General features: G+C 39.7%; 1 protein-coding gene across 2 annotated transcripts in view; it reads left to right on the top strand.

Annotated features, from left to right (window-relative positions):
* LOC124777664 (transmembrane protein 135-like) overlaps window positions 1–23140 on the top strand; it is a 112784-nt gene that overhangs the window by 36217 nt on the left and 53427 nt on the right. For both annotated transcript variants that reach the window (XM_047253179.1, XM_047253251.1), the window contains exons 3-5: window positions 32–158; window positions 11237–11391; window positions 21955–22198. In XM_047253179.1, the coding sequence (XP_047109135.1) occupies window positions 32–158; window positions 11237–11391; window positions 21955–22198 (526 nt within the window). The remainder of the gene's footprint in view (window positions 1–31; window positions 159–11236; window positions 11392–21954; window positions 22199–23140) is intronic.

The following is a 23140-nucleotide window of genomic DNA, read 5'->3' on the forward strand; positions in this document are numbered from 1 at the left end:
GGTATGCATTATAATAATTTGATATTTCCAGGCGGATACTTGGAAACTTCAACTTCTTAACTGCATCATTCATACCAGCATTTCTGGCTAGTTATACCTCAATTTTGGTGGAAAGACCTTCTAGAAGAGGGCTATTGTGTTTGTATGTTACTAATGTGGTAAGTAGCATTTCTGAAAATAAATTATAAAAAAATGGAAATGTTAACTTTCTTTGCACATGTTAACTCCTGTTTTGTATTAATTTTAGAGATGTGAATGTTAATGCAGTAAAAGTACCTCTAAATGTAGTTGCATGTGTAGAACTAAAAATTTCAATAATATTAATATTAGCACTTGTAATCTGACTTGTTCCATATCATATCGATAAAATAATCGTAAAAATGACCTACGGAACATGACATAACTAAACTAAACTATTGGGAATACGACAGGAACTATTGTTCGAAGCAAAAAAAGTCTAGTTAACATGGGCTCCAAAATGCAAATGCAATGATTTAGAGCTGTGAACACTTCTTTATGTACTGTGGAACAAATCTCTCCTACTAAAAGCCCTTTGCTTGCAACAATGTAAATGACATGGCTGCTTTCTCAGGTGGCCCGGCCCCTGATGGGGTAGGATAAACCTGTGACAGGACTGGAACAGGAAGTTCTGGGTGTATGCATTGGGCAGGTTTTGCACCTGTGTCTTCCACGAGTATATGATCCTTGAGACAAGGGGTTGGGATTGGAGGTAGCATATGGATGAACTAGGATGTTGTTTAGGTTGGGCGGGCAAGGGAACACCACTTTAGGAGGGGTGGGAAGTATCTCGGGTAGGATGTCCCTCATAAAGTGGTGTTCCATTACCTATATGCCATGCACAGTTCCACCCCTTACCACAAGGATCATGTACCTGTGGAAGACCCAGGTGAAAAACCTGTCCAATCTACCCACCCAGCACTTCCTATTCCAGGCCTGTCACTGGTTTATCCTACCTTATGAGTGAATGGCCGGGCCACCTCTGAAAGCAGCCATGTTATTAACCAGCTCTGCTGCAATCATTGCACAGATTTTTATATTGGTATGACTGTCAACCAGCTGTCCACCAGATGAATGGCCACAGCTGAAATGTGGCCAAGAGCAAAGTAGACTGCCCTCTGCCACAACATGCAGCTATATATAACACATTTGATTTCAATGGCTGATTCACTACCCGGGGCCATTTGGATCCTTCCCTCCACAACCAGCTTTTCCGAGCTGTGCAGATGGAGAAGTTATCCTTACCACTCATTTTCCGATCCCGTAATTATCGCGGCCTCAGCGTATGGTAACGTACTGTGTCCACGCCCTCCATCCAATAGTTTCCATTCCCTCTGTGCTATCATCTTCTCACTGTTCTCCTCTCCTACCCTGTTTATTTGCCGCCCTCTGCCAATGCATCTGCCCGTCTTTCCCCTCTCTTTTTGTGCTCTTTTTTTCCTCACCTTCCTGCCCCACAACATCTTGACACTGTGCCTGTTGGCATTCTAGTCCCAGCATACTCTACCAGACATCTACATCTACATCTGTACTTTGCAAACCACTGTGAGGTGCATGGTAGAGGGTATGTCCCATTGTACCTTTTATTACGGTTTCTTCCTGTTCTATTCACTTATTGAGCACGGGAAGAATGATTGATTGATTGCCTCTGTGCAAGCAGTAATTATTCTAATCTTATCCTCACAATCCGTATGTGAGCGATACATAGGGGGTTGTAGTATATCTTTAGAGCAATCATTTAAAACCAATTCTTGAAACTTTATTAATAGAATTTTTTGGTGTAGATTACGTCTGTCTTAAAGAGTCTGCCAGTACAGTTCCTTTAGTATCTCTTGTAACACTCTCCCAAGGATTAAGCAAAGCTGTGACCATTCATGCTGCCCTTCTCCACCTAAGCAATATTCTAGGATGGTTCACTGAGTGATTTGTAAGCAGTCTCTTTTGTAGACTGATCACACTTCACCAATATTCTACCAGCGAACTTAAAGCTACAACCTGCTTTTCCCCTTGACCGAACCTAAGTGATCATTTCATTTCCCTAAAAAGTGTTACACCGAGGTATTTGTATGAGTTGGCCGATTCTAATAGTGACTCATTGATACTATAGTCATAGGATATTACTTTCTTTCATTTTGTGAATTGGAAAATATATTTCTGAACATTTAGAGCAAGTTGCCAGGCTCTGCACCACGTTGAAATCTTATCAAGTTCTGACTGAATATTTATGCACGTTCTCTGAGATAGTACTTCATTATAAATAACTACATCATCTGCAAAAAGCTTGATTTTACTAGTAGTATTGTTTGCAAGGTCATTAATACAAAACATGAACAGCAAGGGTCCCAACACACTTCTCTGGGGTACACCCAAAGTCGCTTCTACATCTCATGATGACTCTTCAGCCAGGATAACATGCTGTGTCCTCCCTACCAAAAACTCCTCAATCCAGTCACAAATTTCACTTGATACTCCATATGATCGTTCTTTTGACAATAAGTGTAGGTCAAAAGCTTTTTGGAAATCAAGGAACACTACACCTACCTGGTTGCCTTGCTCCAAATCTTTCATTATGTCACAACCACATTGTGGTCACTGGTTTTGATGTGGACATCCTCCAAGATGTCAGAACTGTTTTTCACCATTAGATCCAATACATTTCCATTATGAGCGGGGTTCCTAACTATCTGCTCTAGGTAGTTTCCAGAGAAGACATTTAGTCAAGTTTCACATGATGTTTTATCACACCCACAACCAAGAAATCTAATTTTCCATTTAATTGTTGGATGATTAAACTCTCCACTGATGGTTACAATATGATTGGGGAACTTCCATACAAGTGAACTGAAGTGTTCTCTAAAGCTTTGGTTACATCAGGGGATGAGTCTGGTGGGCAGTAGAAGGATTTTATGCCTGCTCCTGATACTGAGTCTTGCCCAGTCAGCTTTAGTTTGTATCCCAGTGGATTTGAGGATTTTGTCTACTGCGACAAATGCAACACCTCCATTTCCCATTTGCCTACCGTACCGATATATACTTAAATTTTCCCCAAAAATCTCATTGCTATCAATCTCAGTTTTCAACAAGCTTTCTGTACCTAGTATTATGTGAGCCTCACCGCTTTTCATGAGCGCTTCAAACTGTGGCACTTTGTTGCAAGTGCATTGGCAGTTTACCAGTAGGATTTCAATTCTCTCACGTGGGGTAGGCATTGCTTTTGATCTTACACTGGTGATTCTGGGTTTCCTATAGCTTTTGTGATCTTTATTGAATGGAGGGTTGCCTAATCTAAAATAGACGTTTGTGTGCACCCCACACTCAATCAGCCTCTGATGTGTAGTGCACACCTGACCTAATTTAGGGGGGGCCTACAGTTCTCAACCCTATGGCGAAAGTCCAGGAAGTTGCAGCCTAGCTTGTCACAGAACCTTTGAAATCTCTGGTTCATTTCTCCCATTCGACTCAGAACCAAAGGGCCATGACCAGTTCTGGGGACAATGTTGCAAATTGCGAGTTTGTTGAAACTCCACGTGCGAGACTGGTCTTCTCATCCTTCTCTGCCAGTCATGGGAATGAACCAAGAATGACCTCGGAGCCCATACGACAGGCATCATTTGTTCCAACGTGTGCCACAATCTCCAGTTGGTTGCATCCTATTCGTCTCTTTCCATACTCATACACTACTATCCCGTCCACTCCCCCACCCCCTCCAGATTGCTGCTTGCATCCCAGGTGATAATTGCATTCTGGTCCGAGATGCTGAAGTTTGTGGTCATGTGTGTGTAAGGTGTGCTTGCTTGTGTGTGTGTGTGTGTGTGTGTGTGTGTGTGTGTGTGTGTGTTCTTCTGATGAAGGCTGAGTCCAAAAGCATAATGTAAGTGTCTTTTAATTGTGCCTGTTGGCAGCTTAGTATGTCTTCATTATGGTAAGTAGCAATCTGTGTTTTCCTTCATTGTTGATATTTCTACCTGGAGTTTCCAATGTTTGAGCTCTTTGCTTTCCATATTTTGAAATGTGGTAGTATGGACCAAAACAAGAAAACTTTAAAGTACATACCTTGAGAACTGTAAGCTCCTGTTCATCTTCAGTACTATAAACACACATCTTCCACTGAACAATTCTACATCTACATCTACCTCTGCATCTACGTATATACTCCGCAAACCCCTCCGCCAACCACCGTGAAGTGTATGGTAGAGGGTATGTCCCATTGTACCAGAGTGCTGATAGCTCCTACGAAATGCATTTTAGAGGCCATGTTTACAGGACTTTTTGACTTTTTTCCAAGTTTTGGTCAATACTACCACCTCTCAGAATATAGAAAAGCAAAGAGCTTGCAGTAGAAGAGAGTTGTTTTACAATATAAGAGATGAAGTAGTACTCATAGCTCTTAAGATATGCATTTTTCAGCCCATATTTCTTAGACTTTAGTGCTTTGATTGATAGTTCCTGTCATATCTTTGAATATTGACCATTCTTCCTGGGACACCCTGTGCATGAACATTTAAAAGCAGTTGCCTCATCTCCTACAAGTGAAACGAATCACGTCTTTTTGTGTTTTATTAAGCTTGCTGTAAACAGTTGCTATGGTTTTGTTCAGTGAAAAGAGCAATTTTACAGTTTTATTATATATGTGGAGTTACTTTCTGCACAAGTCTTATCAATCTTGCATTAGGTTCATTAACACATTATTAAAAGGTATCTGTGATTCACTTACACTCGTGAACAGTTGAATTGGACATACTTGTCTTTAGCTTTCATGTGCAAAAAAAGAACACTACTGTAGCCTTACAAATAGAAGGGTTTAACATTTTAACACATTTTGGCATCATCAGCCCTTGTACTTCCTATCCGAATGTTAGTCAGGACTCTTTTGTCAGTATTTGTATTTGAGAAACATAGTTATTTCTGGAGTCAGCATCCACAGTCAAGAATATGTTTGTGGCAGTGTCCTCATTTGGCTGGTTGGTGGTGGGCAGCAGATACAAGTACAGTGGAACGGAGTACTTGCAAATTTGACACTGGCCAACAATAGCTGAATAATAATAATAATAATAATTACATCCAGAAATGTGGATGGTGTGTACTGTATGAACAACTGTTCCACATATCTGTTGAAGGGTAGTACCTCAAAAAATAAAATAAATAAATAAATAAATAAATAAATAAAAAGGGGGGGGGGGAGGGGGACAGAAAATTGCACCTACAACCTTTGGTGTTGGGTGTGTTTACTGCCTTGGTATATTAAGAGACTGCAATTGTTTCAACTCGTCTGCATAAAGAAAAAGAATGTACCCCAAATGTAATTTGAAGTCTGACTTTGTGTTGTGTTATGTAATATTTCAGATTAGAAGCATTACTTTATCATCATTAATATGGTGGCTCAAAATAAGGAGTTACCTTTTTATTGCTCAGTAGTATTTACTGTTGAGCAGTATGAAAATCTATACACATGGTGTCAGATGCATCTTTGAGGGAAGAAATTTCTCAACTGTTCTGATTTCCTTGATGCCCTACAATATAATCCAGGTTGTATATGTGCCAGGATATCCGGGAAAAACTCAGGAATTTTTTCATCTGGGAGAAAACTGGGAAAAACCCGGGAATTTTTTAGAATTCTGGGAATTTTTCATTGTTTTAGATTTGAGTTAAATTTCTATAATTTTGACTGGTAAGAACTGATAAAAATCAGGGATGAAGAGTATGGGATACTTAATAACAATAAACTGCTGTCGATGAGCATGATGTCACAACTGTTTACGTAAAGTTCGTTTGAGCAATCGCCTGCAGCATGTGCAGTTGGGTTGCATACAGTCTGTACCTTCTCCCACTTCCGGCTACTTGACATGTGGCTGTTAGCTGTATCAACAGTAGCAACAAGCAGCCAGGTGCCACCTGGAAAAATTTTTCTGGCATGCCCAGGTTGCCAGATTGCCGCATGATGCGCATGGCAGTCTGGGTTGTAGTGGGAAGGGGATTAGGCCCCTTACACACATGCGATTTCTGGCAGCACTGCTGAGCAGCGCGGCAGAAATGGTCAGCATTGTGTAGTGCAAATAGATGGGACATTTACACATGTGGCGATTTGTATCCAGCGGCTGTGGCAACCGTGTGACCATCTGTGCACGAGTGGCTGCCCACTATTGGCAGCAGCGTTTTCACAACTGTTACCTTACACACGTGGCGTTCCATTAGCGTATCAGTCGTTCTCACAATACCATGAGTTTTGATAATGAGCATTTCATTTGTGAGGTAGAAATGTGCCCTACTGTTTGGTACTCGGTATGTAGCGAATACAGCAACAGGATTGTGAAATGCAGAGCATGAGAGGAACTGTGTGAACTGTTTATTCCAGGATTTGCAAATGAAAAAACAGATTCCAAAAACCAAAAAGGTATGTATGTTACATTATTACATGTACAAATATTAGAAGTCCCCAGATCAAATTTTGTTCAATTGCCCACTCACTGCACCTTATTCACTTGCAAACAATTCAGCAGATTTATCTCTGATAACAAAGACTAATTTGTTCTTTGTTCTCGGCATTAAGGCTTCCTTGACTCCATTAGTCCAACGATGTTCAGAGTGTTTTCGAATGTATACTCATCTCTATGACGAATGAAATTATGTAATATGCAGCATGCTTTTATTATGTCTTAGGCCAAATAAATTGAAACATTGAGTGGACAATGGCATATTCTCCATCTGTTGCTGAGTATTCCAAATGTACTCTCTATGAAATGTCTTGCTGATTATAAACGATAATTATATACCTTTTTGATGACTGGCAAATTATTTCCACCATAGGATCTTTGCATATATTCTGTCAAACTAAATGCTTCATCACCAACAAATGTAAATGGCAGTGGCTCTCCTCCAGCTCATATTGGTTTCGGTCTAGGAACATTCAGTTTGTTGTCTCTTACCTCACTGAATAGCATACTGTTTTTAATGATTTGTGAATCTAAACTTTTGCCATAAGATCCAACATCTATGTAAACAAAATTATAATTTGCATCACAAGCTGCTAATAACATAGTTGAGAAAAAATATTTGTACTTAAAGTGAGCCACTAATCAAATGCATGTGTGTACCATCTATTGCTCCTATACAATTTGGAAAATCTGCATTTGTCTGAAAGCTTCTGCAATATTCAACCAGTCCTCTTCAATAAGCACCGGAAATGTAGACTCTTTCAGAACATTCCAAATAGTTTGACAAGTGTCCTTTACTAAGCTTGAGATGGTAGAAACTCCACATTCATATGTGTTATTTAGATCTGTGCATGTATTTCCTGATGCAAGATACCTGAAATCAAAAAAGAAATCTTTTTATTTCAGCAACTCAGTTGCAAAAGGGGTGGAAAAATGTAAGAGATTCGTACACTCGAGAGCTGCAGAAACAGAAAAAAGGGAAGAGTGGTTCAGTGGCAAATGCCAGAAAGCAGTAAATTTTCTTCAAGCAACTTTTGTTTTTAGTGGCTGTATATGAAACACCTCCTGTTGACAAAGAAACAGAAATTATGGCAAAGGAAGAGTCGAGCATCTATCAAGAACCATCTCCTACTATCTCAGGCTCTAGCATTCCCAAATAGAGACTTTTAGTAGAGCAGAAATTTTTTGAGATACTTGCAGAAAGTGTTCAAAAGAAATCAAAATTAATGGAGAAAGATCCTGATAGATTATTTCTCTTTGCTACCTCATTTCAAGGCCACACCTGAAGAAAAACAATCTAATACAAAATTTGAACTTACGAGTGTGCTGCAAAAATACATTACAGACGGTAATGCTCATGGAAAAGTGGGTGTATCACAGGGAAATGTAAGTGGAACACACTTTTTGGAACATGGCTCATCTGCTTCCATAGCCACTTATGAGATACAGCTGGCTCAGTCAGCACAAAAGGCGTTGTTGGAATCACCATCTCAGTTTTCTGATACATCAGTGTACGACGATTTGTTTTAGGATGTCTACACATATTGTAATTGCTGTGGCCACCCACTTCATACATTGTAGTGCCTACTGCATTGGCGTCCCACTTCACGTCCAACCAACACGGGATGCCTGCATCACAGGGCGTATGTCCACCAGGAAAACCTACATCGTCTGTGTTGACAAAACAAATACTTACCGGCGGCCACAACACAATACAACACAACACCATGTCTCCACCAATGGCAGGGACCGCTACCCGTTCGCGAAGCCTGCAGAACAGCTTCACCAGAGGTCTCAGCTAGCCAAGGAACTACTTTGATACACCAGGCACTTAATCGCTAATAGATACATCCCCCAATGAGCTTTTTAAGGTGGCACACTGCCGGCAAAAGGCAGTTCGATGCACCACTTGGAAGGATACAGAGCTGCCACCACGGCCAGACGCCTCTTGTAGCTGGCAGATCTCTTGTAGATGGACTTGTTATAGTTGACGAACCTCTTGACATTGTAGAATTGTTTATTGTGTTCGCTCCCACTGAATAGTCTGGTCTTTTCTATTATTATTATTCATTATTTTGTATTTGTATCGATCTGCAGTTGGGGTCGAGTAGGTTGTTCTTTTGGAGATTGTATTATTGTTTCATTTTGGTGAGTCCAATAAATTGTTTTCGGACTTGTGTTTTCCGCATTTCTATTCTGCTAGTGCAGATAGTTCAGTAATTTTCTTATGTAACACAAATTGCTAAAACAGAATCATTTTACTTCTACTATTTGTACTTTGCAAGTGTTCTGGCGTGAAATATGTGTTTCCAGCAAATGTAGGTGTTCCTGAAAGGTTGGTACTGACATCCTGAAGTAGTTGACGAACTTGGCACTGTCTTCACGTAACTCCCTATATATAATATAGAAATGTCTGTATATTGTATGAGTGATGCACATTGGGTGTTGTCAGTATTTACGTTTACGATGTTGGCGCCTGAATTCTCATTTGATCAAGAAACTAGAGCAACAGTACTTTGTCTGAGTTGGTATTATCGACTGAATGGGATGTACACAGTGTGAGCAGCACCGATTAAGCACAGCAGCAGTGCTGCTAAGCAGAGCAACGAAAAAAGACCACGGGGACTGATGGGTGCTGCTCAGCAGCACTGCTTAAAATTGCCTGTGTGTAAGAGGCCTTAGTCTACACATAAGCATTATATACATGTAGTGACTTTGCTGCTTCCTCTCCATTTACACGTTTCACATCAAATGAAAACAAAACAGGTATCTGGTTTGGAGCTATTAAGTGAATTAAAATACATTCACATAATTATGGAGGGCTGACATATGTTATTAGTTTCGCTTTTCTGATTTGATTTTATTTCCATGTTTTTGGCAGTCAGTTGCCTTGCAGAACAATGACGTTATTTTTGTTGGTTTGCTAAATAAACGTGGCTTTTATTGGTCTTTCCCCAGAGGCAGTCCATTTATTAGAAATGAAGTGTTTTGTTCCACACTATTGGCTAGTTTCAACTGTTCACTGAATTTCAAGTGCTCATTTTCTTCTTCTGGAACATATGGCATTATGCCATAATAAAGAACCAAAAATGAGATAATACAGTACTAATACTCCAAGAAAATTTGCATCCCGAAAACCGCAATGAAATCTTAATACTGGTTGGGGCCTACTTCGTTGTGAATCTGGACATATGAATGTGACTTTAAGCCGAATTATGCATTTTGTTGTGGTGTACGAAATTCTGATGCACTTGGCGTATCCTATTTATTTTATGATGTCATGTAAGATCTCTTATACTATGTATGTATGAGTGTATGAACTTCCTACATCATCATAGCTGCCCAAGCACAGTAACGCCTGTTTTCTGGCGCTCTCTGTCAACTGTTGAAATGAGGCTATTTCTAACAGGTTGCATTTCTTTAATCACAGAGTGTTTGATTCTCATTGAAAACTTAACACATTGAGAAATAACCACTTAGAAGAATTTAGAGCCCAGAAGGCCAGGCAATAATGCCATTATTTAAAATTTTAATGGCACATTTGTGTGATGTATCTTAAAGCGTAACACACACAAAAAAGACCAATATTATATGTGAAAGCTTAGCTTTTCTTGTAGCTTGTTAATCCTCAAGACTGATATTGTATGTGAAAGCTTAACTTTTCTTGTAACTACATTACGTACATTAATTTAAACCATTAACTTTCCATATTTGTGTGTTCACTCTGCTTAACAGTGATGTTGCTATTGGCTGACTATGTCATGTCTCCTATGCTCTGAATATCTGCTGTCATTGGCTGGCGAGGTCATGTGACATGAGCTATGATTGGCTTACAAAAATGCATTTCGATCTTGATTTCAGTGCTCAGAAACTAACATGCTGTTTTGAATCCATACTATTGTAATACGAACAAAAATATGCAGCATATCATAATATGAAAATATGCAGTGTAAATGTTGCTACACATCAGAGCTTTCCAACCCCCCCCCCCTCCCCCCCGAGTTTTTTTGTTCTCTGAAGTTTCACAGCATTGATATTTTTACAGCACCAAGGGAAAGCATACTGTCACATATCATGGAACAAGTGTATTTTTGACCTTGGAAGAAGTATATTTTCACGTGGGGTAAAAAGTGCATTTTTTAACTGGGAAATCTGGGAAATTCTTTTCTTGTCTGCATATACAACCTTTCTGCTGATCATCTTGCTGTTGAGTCAAAGAGGTATGATACTGTGAGGCAAGGAGTAGCAGCAGATGGCGAGGAATGATTAGTTGGATTCAGTGAAACAAGTTATCTGGCTGTGGTGTACCTCACACAAGTCATCCGACAGGACAAAGTTTCTCTTGCACATCACACATATAGAGGAGCCGCTGCATGCACACACACTCATGCAATGAGACATGTACATCTTTAAGGGTAATATTATATTTGTATTGTAAAAGAAATTTTCCTTTTCTCTGTACTCGTAAGATGTTGAGGATCTTGATACCATACACCTAAAGAAAACAGTCATCATCATCATTATGCGTAAGTGGTTACAAAAATAGGAAAGGCTTTCACTTACGTGTGTATGGAATAGGACCATTTATGCTCCTCTCCCTATAAGAACAAAAAGTAGAAAATTTTTTGCGAAATAACTTCACTTGAAAAGAAATTATTTGTTGTAATTAATTATGCTTCATATTAATCAACAGTGAGGAATTGGTTCATATTATTTTGGACGATGTTATATAGCCTAAATTTTTCGCTGAGTGTTCCTGACTGATACTAATTTCTTTTGTTTTTAAGGCATCAGAGACATTATTTCGCATGGCAGTATGGCGTGGCTGGGTGAAGCCTATACCTTATGGGGAAGTGTTGATTTTTATGACGTCGGTTGCTGGCCTACTCTATTTTTATAGAAGCAATCATATAAGCCATGACTCCATCTATGGATTGTTGAGGTGAGTAACTTTTGCCTAAAGTTCAGTTTTGTTTTTGTCTGAGTGCTTGGTTTGTGTAATCGGGGTAGAGTGAAAGAGATCATTTCTGCAGTAGACTTGCCACCAAATATTATTTATAAATATTGTTAGGAAGAGCTGTGTTTCTCTGTGCTGACACCTTGTAGTTCGTTGTTTTCCTCTTTTCTTTCTCGTATAATGATCATGGAATAGCAATGGCCAGCAGCGTCGGCTGCCTGTAACAGGGTGTATACGACCTGGGACAACCGGGAGATCCGGGAAAAACCCGGGAATTTTTTCATCTGGGAGAAAACTGCGAAAAACCCGCGAATTGTTTACAATTCCAGGAATTTTTCATTGTTTTAGTTTTCAGTTAAATTTTTGTGATTTTGAATGGTAAGAACCAAAACTCTAACAAAGGATATTACTGTACCCCACTACTGCAGAATAACACTGAAGCAACGAAACATGAACAAGAGAGGAAAAAAAAAAGGTAAAATAAACTCAAGTTGCAAAGGAAATGCGCCGTATGCAATAATGAAACACAGTGCTCATACAAGCGTCTGCCAACAGCAAAATATAAATTTTCTTGTCCCACGGTCTAGCAGCAGGAAGTCAGCACCGAGGAAGGGCATGTTGATGACGTGCCTCTGTCGTGTGCTGACAAGGGTACGCTATGCTCTCTGGAAAGTTCCATGCCGCCTGCACAGTTTTCTCGGTCCTGACCAATCAGGGTGGAGGAAGCTGCGTGGTGTGTTGAATATACCCAGCCGCCCATTGCTGGGCCCACTCTCTTGTTTTCTTGCTCTCCTGCGAGTCGGACATGCGCCCTGTAGCAGTGAACATCTTCCACTTCTTCCGGTGCTGCGGCACTGTGGACTTAGTTTCTGCAGACACCAATCTTTGCCATACTTTACCTTCTGGCTCACCCTCACCTCCCTAGGCCTGGCTATGTGGTCCCTTTTTTTTTCATGCTTTTGCCAATAAATGGCCTTTTTCTAAATATTATCCTGATGAATGAATCACGCCCACCACCTTCCCATCCGCGCATCCCGCACAGTGGAAAGCATCATCAAAAACACGTTTGAAGGTAAAATCATATGTACATCGAAAACTTTATAGAGCAACAATTGTTAAAGAAGTACAGCAAAAATTATACAACCAGTATTCAAAGATACAACTTCTTATTGTTACATCAGGCTGCTTTAGCACTTTATAAATGCATGATCGGCTTCTGACAAAAATTTAGAATTATATTTGTCAAACATTATGTCACCAGTTCAACAGATTCAAAACATTGGTAAGAAAATGGACGATGACTTGGAAGAAGCAGTCATGCTAAGTAGGCTTCCAGCCAATTTTCATACTCTTAATACTGGCGCTTGAGAATTCAGGTGGCAGTATTACAAATGATACAGTAACTTGGCACTTTATTCAAGAATCAGCAAAAAGTCAGGGTGCTTTGACAAAGCATCATCAAAAACACGTTTGAAGGTAAAATCATATGTACATCGAAAACTGTATTGAGCAACAAGTGTTAAAGAAGTACAGCAAAAATTATACAACCAGTATTCAAAGATACAACTTCTTATTGTTACATCAGGCTGCTTTAGCACTTTATAAATGCATGATCGGCTTCTGACAAAAATTTAGAATTATATTTGTCAGACATTATGTCACCAGTTCAACGGATTCAAAACATTGGTAAGAAAATGGACGATGACTTGGAAGAAGCAGTCATGCTAAGTAGGCTTCCAGCCAATTTTCATACTCTTAATACTGGCGCTTGAGAATTCAGGTGGCAGTATTACAAATGATACAGTAACTTGGCACTTTATTCAAGAATCAGCAAAAAGTCAGGGTGCTTTGACAAATGCAATTACAGATTTTGTGTTGGCAGCTGGTAAGCTAACCAGTGAACACTAAAAGTTGAAGATCAATTGTGATGCATGAAATTCCAAGTCGATAGAATGCTATAAATGCCAAAAAGTTGGTCATAAGATGAATGAGTGTAGAACTAAGAAAAATCTAAATGAATCTTCTTCAAACTCTGTAAATACTATGAAAACTGAAAATTAAAATTTGCTAATTGCTCTTTCTGCATTTTCATATCTTGGCAGTGGCTGTGATATAGGTTCTGGGTGTATGCAACATTTGACGAATGAGAGATTCAGTCAAAAATCTAAATCGACCACAATTATAATGGTTGCAGTAGCAGATAACTATAGTCCTGATGTGACTGCAAAGGACAGTGTTCAACTTGGAAGATACTGGTAACAATAAGCATTAGCTAATAATGATGGACAATGTTGCGTATGTTACAGGCCTTGGATATAATTTGCTGTTGGTTAGTCAACAACAAGATGTGGACCTTGCATATTGTTCAATGATCTACAGTGTGGTATGTTCAGTAAGAATGATATAATCATCTTTGGAATTCTTATGATTGCAACTCAAGTTTGTGTCCTTGGAGTCTTTCATGGTGGTATGCTTCATGTTTTATTTGAAATGATGCAGCTTGTAAACTGAGAAGTTGGTGGCATGTGTGAATTAGATGAAATTTGTCTAAATGGAAATGTTGTAAAAAATTAACTATTATTGAATTGTGGTGTCAAAGGCTGGGGCATTGTAATCATGGAAGTGTGCATTTATTAAAGAAGGAAATGGCTGATGAAAGGAATGGGACTAATTCAAATCCATGTGTTTCTTGTATAGAAGGAAACTTGTGTCGATAATCTTTTTCAAACCCTTTAGTAAAACTGCAGAAGGTCTACTTAATGTAGTACCTTCTAATGTTTGTAGACCAATGAGCATGGCTTCATGTGGAGGAGTATACCATCTCACTTTTATGGGTAATATATAAAGAAAATAATCTGGTTACTAGCTAAAATCAACAAAACAAAGCATGAGTAGAATTGAAACTGGTTGAAAAAGTAAAATAATTTGAACAAATAATGGAAAAGTTTTTGTGAATCAATGTAGGAAGGCATTCTTGAAAGACAAATAGAATTTGACATCAGAAGACAATTCCTTGTGTTTCAGAGCAAAACATTTTAATGATAATTCTGCTTGTTTTGCTGAAGTTCCTGAACCAAGTTCATGTATAGAAACAGTTGTGATGATGGTGAAAAAGAAAAAGACACCTTAAATGATTAATATTAGTCTTGGAAACAAGACTTGCATTCTATTTACTGCCGGGCAGAAGACAATCAACATGAAATGGGTATTCAAAGGCAAAGAAATGGAAGATGGTGAAGTTGAATGTTACAATGACCACTTCACAAACAATTTAGGAATAAAGAAGACCACTTACTAAATATTAGAAACACTGAGTCGTCAACAGGCACTGCACAAAAGAGAATGGAAAATTTTTCTAGCTTTTGGAAGAAATCCTTTGGCAAGCTAAAGTATAAATGCACATACAAAAACACAAGCATATCTTTAAAGTTTCAATTCTCTTTTGTTTGTGCCTGTCGACAACTCAGTGCTTCTACCAGTTGGTGAGGGGACTCCTTTACTCCCAAATTATTTACGTTCTACCAGAATTTTTCTTACTGTTTATAATGCTAATTTTGTTGCAAAAGTGTATTCCCAGAAACATTTTCATGTTGTTGTTGTGGTCTTCATTCCTGAGACTGGTTTGATGCAGCTCTCCATGCTACTCTATCCTGTGCAAGCTTCTTCATCTCCCAGTACCTACTGCAACCTACATCCTTCTGAATCTGCTTAGTGTATTGATCTCTTGGTCTCCCTCTACGATTTTTACCCTCCACGCTGCCCTCCAATGCTAAATTTGTGATCCCTTGATGCCTCAAAACATGTCCTACCAACCGATCCCTTCTTCTAGTCAAGTTGTGCCACAAACTTCTCTTCTCCCCAATCCTATTCAATACCTCCTCATTAGTTATGTAATCTACCCACCTTATCTTCAGCATTCTTCTGTAGCACCACATTTCGAAAGCTTCTATTCTCTTCTTGTCCAAACTGGTTATCGTCCATGTTTCACTTCCATACATGGCTACACTCCATACAAATACTTTCAGAAACGACTTCCTGACACTTAAATCTATACTCGATGTTAACAAATTTCTCTTCTTCAGAAACGATTTCCTTGCCATTGCCAGTCTACAGTTTATATCCTCTCTACTTCGACCATCATCAGTTATTTTACTCCCTAAATAGCAAAACTCCTTTACTCCCTTAAGTGTCTCATTTCCTAATCTAATCCCCTCAGCATCACCCGATTTAATTTGACTACCTTCCATTATCCTCATTTTGCTTTTGTTGATGTTCATCTTATATCCTCCTTTCAAGACACTGTCCATTCCGTTCAACTGCTCTTCCAAGTCCTTTGCTGTCTCTGACAGAATTACAATGTCATCGGCGAACCTCAAAGTTTTTACTACTTCTCCATGAATTTTAATACCTACTCCGAATTTTTCTTTCGTTTCCTTTACTGCTTGCTCAATATACAGATCGAATAACATCGGGGAGAGGCTACAACCCTGTCTCACTCCTTTCTCAACCACTGCTTCCCTTTCATGCCCCTCGACTCTTATAACTGCCCTCTGGTTTCTGTACAAATTGTAAATAGCCTTTCGCTCCTTATATTTTACCCCTGCCACCTTCAGAATTTGAAAGAGAGTATTCCAGTTAACGTTGTCAAAAGCTTTCTCTAAGTCTACAAATGCTAGAAACGTAGGTTTGCCTTTTCTTAATCTTTCTTCTAAGATAAGTCGTAAGGTTAGTATTGCCTCACGTGTTCCAACATTTCTACGGAATCCAAACTGATCTTTCCCGAGGTCCGCTTCTACCAGTTTTTCCATTCGTCTGTAAGGAATTCGCGTTCGTATTTTGCAGCTGTGACTTATTAAACTGATAGTTCAGTAATTTTCACATCTGTCAACACCTGCTTTCTTTGGGATTGGAATTATTATATTCTTCTTGAAGTCTGAGGGTATTTCGCCTGTATCATACATCTTGCTCACCAGATTGTAGAGTTTTGCCATGACTGGCTCTCCCAAGGCCATCAGTAGTTCTAATGGAATGTTGTCTACTCCCGGGGCCTTGTTTCGACTCAGGTCTTTCAGTGCTCTGTCAAACTCTTCACGCAGTATCTTATCTCCCATTTCATCTTCATCTACATCCTCTTCCATTTCCATAATATTGTCCTCAAGTACATCGCCCTTGTATAAACCCTCTATATACTCCTTCCACCTTTCCCTTCTTTGCTTGGAACTGGGTTGCCATCTGAGCTCTTGATATTCATACAAGTGGTTCTCTTCTCTCCAAAGGTCTCTTTAATTTTCCTGTAGGCAGTATCTATCTTACCCCTAGTGAGACAAGCCTCTACATCCTTACATTTGTCCTCTAGCCATCCCTGCTTAGCCATTTTGCACTTCCTGTCGATCTCATTTTTGGGACGTTTGTATTCCTTTTTTCCTGCTTCATTTACTGCATTTTTATATTTTCTCCTTTCATCAATTAAATTCAATATTTCTTCTGTTACCCAAGGATTTCTATTAGCCCTCGTCTTTTTACCTACTTGATCCTCTGCTGCCTTCACTACTTCATCCCTCAGAGCTACCCATTCTTCTTCTACTATATTTCTTTTCCCCATTCCTGTCAATTGTTCCCTTATGCTCTCCCTGAAACACTCTACAACCTCTTGTTCTTTTATGCTCTCCCTGAAACTCTCTACAACCTCTTGTTCTTTCAGTTTATCCAGGTCCCATCTCCTTAAATTCCCACCTTTTTGCAGTTTCTTCAGTTTCAATCTGCAGTTCATAACCAATAGATTGTGGTCAGAATCCACATCTGCCCCTGGAAATGTCTTACAATTTAAAACCTGGTTCCTAAATCTCTGTCTTACCATTATATAATCTATCTGATACCTTTTAGTATCTCCAGGATTCATCCAGGTATACAACCTTCTTTTATGATTCTTGAACCAAGTGTTAGCTATGATTAAGTTATGCTCTGTGCAAAATTCTACAAGGCGGCTTCTTCTTTCATTTCTTCCCCCCAATCCATATTCACCTACTATGTTTCCTTCTCTCCCTTTTCCTACTGACGAATTCCAGTCACCCATGACTATTAAATTTTCGTCTCCCTTCACTACCTGAATAATTTCTTTTATCTCGTCATACATTTCATCTATTTCTTCATCATCTGCAGAGCTAGTTGGCATATAAACTTGTACTACTGTAGTAGGCATGGCCTTTGTGTCTACCTTGGCCACAATAATGCGTTCACTATGCTGTTTGTAGTCGCTAACCCGCACTCCTATTTTTTTATTCATTATTAAACCTACTCCTGCATTACCCCTATTTGATTTTGTATTTATAACCCGGTAATCACCTGACCAAAAGTATTGTTCCTCCTGCCACCGAACTTCACTAATTCCCACAATATCTAACTTTAACCTATCCATTTCCCTTTTTAAATTTTCTAACCTACCTGCCCGATTAAGGGATCTGACATTCCACGCTCCGATCCGTAGAATGCCAGTTTTCTTTCTCCTGATAACGACGTCCTCTTGAGTAGTCCGCGCCCAGAGATCCGAATGGGGGACTATTTTACCTCCGGAATATTTTACCCAAGAGGATGCCATCATCATTTAATCATACAGTAAAGCTGCATGTAAAGCTGCATGTCCTCGGGAAAAATTAAGGTTGTAGTTTCCCCTTGCTTTCAGCCGTTCGCAGTACCAGCACAGCAAGGCCGTTTTGGTTAATGTTACAATTCCAGATCAGTCAATCATCCAGACTGATGCCCCTGCAACTACTGAAAAGGCTGCTGCCCCTCTTCAGGAACCACATGTTTGTCTGGCCTCTCAACAGATACCCCTCCGTTGTGGTTGCACCTACGGTACGGCCATCTGTATCGCTGAGGCACGCAAGCCTCCCCACCAACGGCAAGGTCCATGGTTCATACGACAACCATTTTTCACTTCATACTTTGTTAGATTTAGCTGCTGAATTTGATCTTGACATTGAACGTATGGATGTTTGAGCCGTGTTTGTACATGGTAATCTTGATGAAGAAGTTTACATTCATCAGCCTGAAGGAGGGGGAGCAAACCAAGCAAACCAAACAAAGCAATTTATGGTCTAACTAATATAACAGTATAGGAGGCAGTCACCGAATAGCAGAAACGTTAAGTTGTCAAAAGGCACACACAGAAAAGACTGAATAAATCTTTTGCTAACTTTCAGAAGAAATGCTTTGACCAGCTAGAGTACAACAAACACACTCGTGCCCGTGCACCTACATTGTGCCAGCTGGGCATGCAGTGCCTAGTTTGCAGACTGGCAGATGGACTGGGGCAATCGTTGTTGGGTTGGCTGGGTGAAGGGAGGGAGAAAGAGGCAGGAAGCAGGAGGGGAGGGGGTTGGGGATGGGTAGGTAGTAGCTCATAGGGGAGTAGCAGATGTGTAGGCTAGGAATTTGGGAGGGAGGGTTAACAAGTGCAGGGGTTGAGCATGCGACACACTGGTACCAGAGCAGATGCGATGTGGCACACGAGAGGCATGGATTGGTAGGGTGTGACAGGACAGAGGAAGGAAGGGGACACTGTTGGGTAGAGTGTTTGGTGACAATGGCTTAGCAGAGATTGCAGCCAAAAGGCTTACAGGAGCAAAGGATGTGTTGCAAGGATAACTCCCATTTAGATAGTTCAGAAAAGCTGTTGCTGGAAGGAAGGATCCAGATAGCATGAGTTGTGAAGCAACCACTGAACTCGAGCATACTGTACCCAGTAGAGTGTTGTCACTTTGTGGTACTTTGTTATTGGCCCAGTTTGGTGTTGGCTGTTCATTCTGGTGGACAGCTGGTTAGTGGTCATCCCCTAATAAAATGCTGTGCAGTGATTGTGGCAGAATGGGAATATGACATGGCTGCTTTCACATGTGGCCCTATCACTGATAGGGTAGGATAAGCCTTTGACAGAACTGGAGTAAGATTGCTGGGTGGATAAAACGTGCAGGTTGTGCACCTGGGTCTTCCTCAGTGATACGACCCTTGCTTCAAGGGGTTGGAGTGGCAGTCCTATTTCTATGGGAGACCGAACCCAGGTGCAAGACCTGCCCATTTCACCCACCCAGCACATCGTGCTCCAGTCCTGCCACAGGCTTATCCTATACCATCAGAGGCAAGGCCACCTGTAAAAGTAGCCATGTCATATACCATATCTGTTGCAATCTTTGGAGAACATCAATATTTACCACTAAGAGAAGATGGATGAAATTTCTTTAGCGAACAATGTTTCCATGAACAGACCATCTTCTGTTTCAGGAGGGGAAAAAATAATTATTGCAGCTTGTTAGGTGTACATTATCAATGGCGTCCCATAATAAAATAAAAATAAAAAATCATTTAATCCTGATCTGTGCATATTTAGGCATTACATATTGAGAAAGCGCCTACATATGCACAGATCATAAATCACCTAGTGTAATGTAAATGTTCTTACGAACTTGATGATCTGCATAGAATGAAACTGTTTGTTCAATAAATAAATTTTTTCAGTAGCTCTTGGTAGTAAACCGTGATGTTCATCAGATATGTGCGAGCTAACGGGGCACCACCATCTTAAAATATAACTGTTGCAATCACTACACAGCATTTTATGTGGTCATGACCACCAGCCAGCTGTCCAACAGAATGAATGGCCACTGCCAAACCGTGGCAAAGAACGACTGTTTCTGTCATGAAAAAAGTGCTCAGAATGTTTGTGACGTTATTACTAATTTTGTTATTCATATCACTGCATAATATTATGTCAGTGTTGGGGTCTGAGACTCTTCCCAGCTCCTTCAAATAGTATCTATCATTTGCAGATCAGATCGATTAAAAATTTGATGAGAATGGTAAAAATCAAAGGGGAGCAAAAAAACTGTGAAATTGTGTGTTGGACTCCTTGCTTTGAATAGTATAATATTTGTGCCAATGATAAAAATGTTAAGAGTTAAAATACTGCCTTTGGGACAAATTCTTCTGTGCCCTTGGAGTCTTTCGTGATGACGTGTCTGAATAAACTCTCCTTGACTTACAAGCTGCATCATTTTGAATGCTGAAATTATTCTGCTCAAATCTGTCACCCAGAACTGCCATCTTGGCATTCGGAAGAGAAGGACCCCTGTGAGTGTAGGCAAAGGTTCCATGACAGAGCTGTCTGAGAATGTTGTGCCTTGTAGCAGTAACATCTGCCTTTTCCATGGTGCTGTCTCACTAGAAAAGCCTGTTCATACCTGCCGCCAGCAGGGTAGGGTTGTCAGTAATGTCTGCAACCACACTGTGTCTAGTGCCTAGACCAGGTTAAATATGCTCCAGTGTGTCCCCAACATGTTACGTTAAGGCAACACTTCAATGACTGCTGGAGCATGTTTGATCATTTCTTGGTTTGAGGAGGGGAATGAAAACTTCCTCCCTCTAAGAGGTGGTAAATTAGTCTGAACCTTCTAAGTACTCCTAAAATCTGTACTACACATGTACCTGCTAGAGAAACATTCCCAGGACATCCAGGACTCCCTTCTCCGCCTGCATAGGCAAATGAGCTGGTTTTCTAAAGGGTACTAGTGCGTATGAGAATTCGGGTAAATGTATAAGTGGAACGAAGGAAGTATGTACTCGAAACCCCATGGTTCTATGTGCTGTCTCTCTACATGCTGTCTCTTTGCTATCGAAGGACAGGGTCACATGTTGATGGAAGGAAGAATGACTGAAAGTGGTTTACAATTACCTGCAGCTGATGAAATCAACTTGGCCATTGTGTACCTCCTTCTGGCTGTAAGGTGATATGAAGTCCATCTCATTCAATTATGGATGGGGCATAGTCTGATGACAAATGGCTTCCAGCTCCAGTGAGAGGACCTTCCAATGTGTGGTGCTTGTGGTGTACAAATTTCAGTATGCCACATTTTAACTGAATGTGTTTTATTCAGACAAGTGGGCAGAGGCTGGTTCACAATTGGGATCTATCTATTTTTTTAGTACATGATGAAACTAATGTATCACGTATACATGCTGACATTGGTTTTCATGTTTCATCTTTATTTGATGGCCTTTACTTAGTGGAAGATTGATTAACGTTAAAGCAGATGCAGTTTCCCAAACTTGTAGTTGGGAGGATAGTGTTCAAATACCTGTCTGGCCAACCAGATTTATATTTCCCGTGATTACCCTAAATCACGTAAGGCAAAGCCAGGATGGTTCCTTTGTCTATCCTTCCCTAATCCGGCCTTGTGCTCCATTTCTAATGACTTTGTTGTTGATGGGATGTTAAACTCTAATCTTCCTTCCTTCCTTCTCAGTATTAAAACTTCTCAGAATTGAGAGCAGTGGGGCCTAGAGGCAGACCCAATCAAAAATTCTTTCCAAAATGCCCAATTTATTAATTTGTGTGCAATAGTAAGTTATGTAAGTGATATTGTTTATTTGCTTTGTGTAATGAAAATGTACTGAAACTGCAGTCAGAGAAGAGAAACTACTGTCATTTCTTTTCATTTCAGCAACACCTTTTTGAGATTTTATGAAGACTGCATTACACTAATGTACTGTTTATAGATTTATTGTGGGGCCTTTTGAAGAAAGTGGATATATGGAAAACCGTGAGGATTTGCCACCACAAAGAGCTCCAGCTGTGTCCACATCGCGGAAAACTACAAAACCTGTGCCTCGTAGTGGAATTGTATATAGTATTGTGTCAGCTTTCTGCCGTTTCTACCGAGCAGTTGTAAAATGGGTGAAGTGTCACAATCGCCACGCCACCTGTCCGCATCCTTTCAGCTGTTTCTACTACACAATTCAGGCAAGTATATGCTATATAGAATATATGACCGATTATTATGTAGAAAAATGACAAATAGATAAGTTAATGGTAGTAAATAATTGGGAAATTGGTTTGTTGTGATACAGTTGAATCTACCATTTGGAACAGTATGAAGCATAATGTTTGAGTTGGTTAAGATGATGCTTGTAGATTGTCAGATGTACAGTGATCGGCTAAACCATTGTGACCAACCCCATCTGTGGGAATGACCACACCTGTACGATGATGTGAAGAGTGGGTTGTAGGGTACTAAAGATATGCAAAAATTTTTGGGGATGCAGGGAAATCATTGTCAGATCTGCATATGAAGAAAAGGATAAGCTGCTGATTTTAGCAACTGACAGAGAAAGGCAGATAGTAATGACCTAGCAGTTACCTTAAAGGTTTTTCTTAAAGCAATGGAAGAAAACAATTTTTTTATACAAAAATAGTATTATTGTCTCTCAAAATATTTGCCTCTAAATTTATAAAATTTTACATGTGTTTAAATCAGTTCTGGGAACGTTTTTTCTTCTCTGAATCTGGTACCTCAAAAACATTTTGATTCAATTCAGCAGTGTCTTGGTGATGAAAATCACTATTTACACAATGTTAGTGTAACATAAGGGAACAGAAAGAAGTTGTTGGATGATAAATTTAGTGAACACAGGCAATGAAGCATTAATTAAACAGTTTTATTCATTCATCAGTTAATTATTTGTTTGATGTGCTGTACGACCTCTGTCATCGTCATGATGAAACACGATGTGATGTTTTGGTTATTTTTTCTCGATTTCATCAATGAGGTGTGGCAAACAAATTGTTGTATACCATTTAACATTAATTTTTTGAAACATATTAAGATGCCTTCAGCTGCCATTCTCTTTATTGCCTGTATGATTGTACAATTTTGGCCTTAGGTCGTTTTCAAGTATTTTATGG

Source organism: Schistocerca piceifrons, chromosome 1, assembly GCF_021461385.2.
Source record: "Schistocerca piceifrons isolate TAMUIC-IGC-003096 chromosome 1, iqSchPice1.1, whole genome shotgun sequence".
Classification (NCBI taxonomy): Eukaryota; Metazoa; Arthropoda; class Insecta; order Orthoptera; family Acrididae; genus Schistocerca; species Schistocerca piceifrons.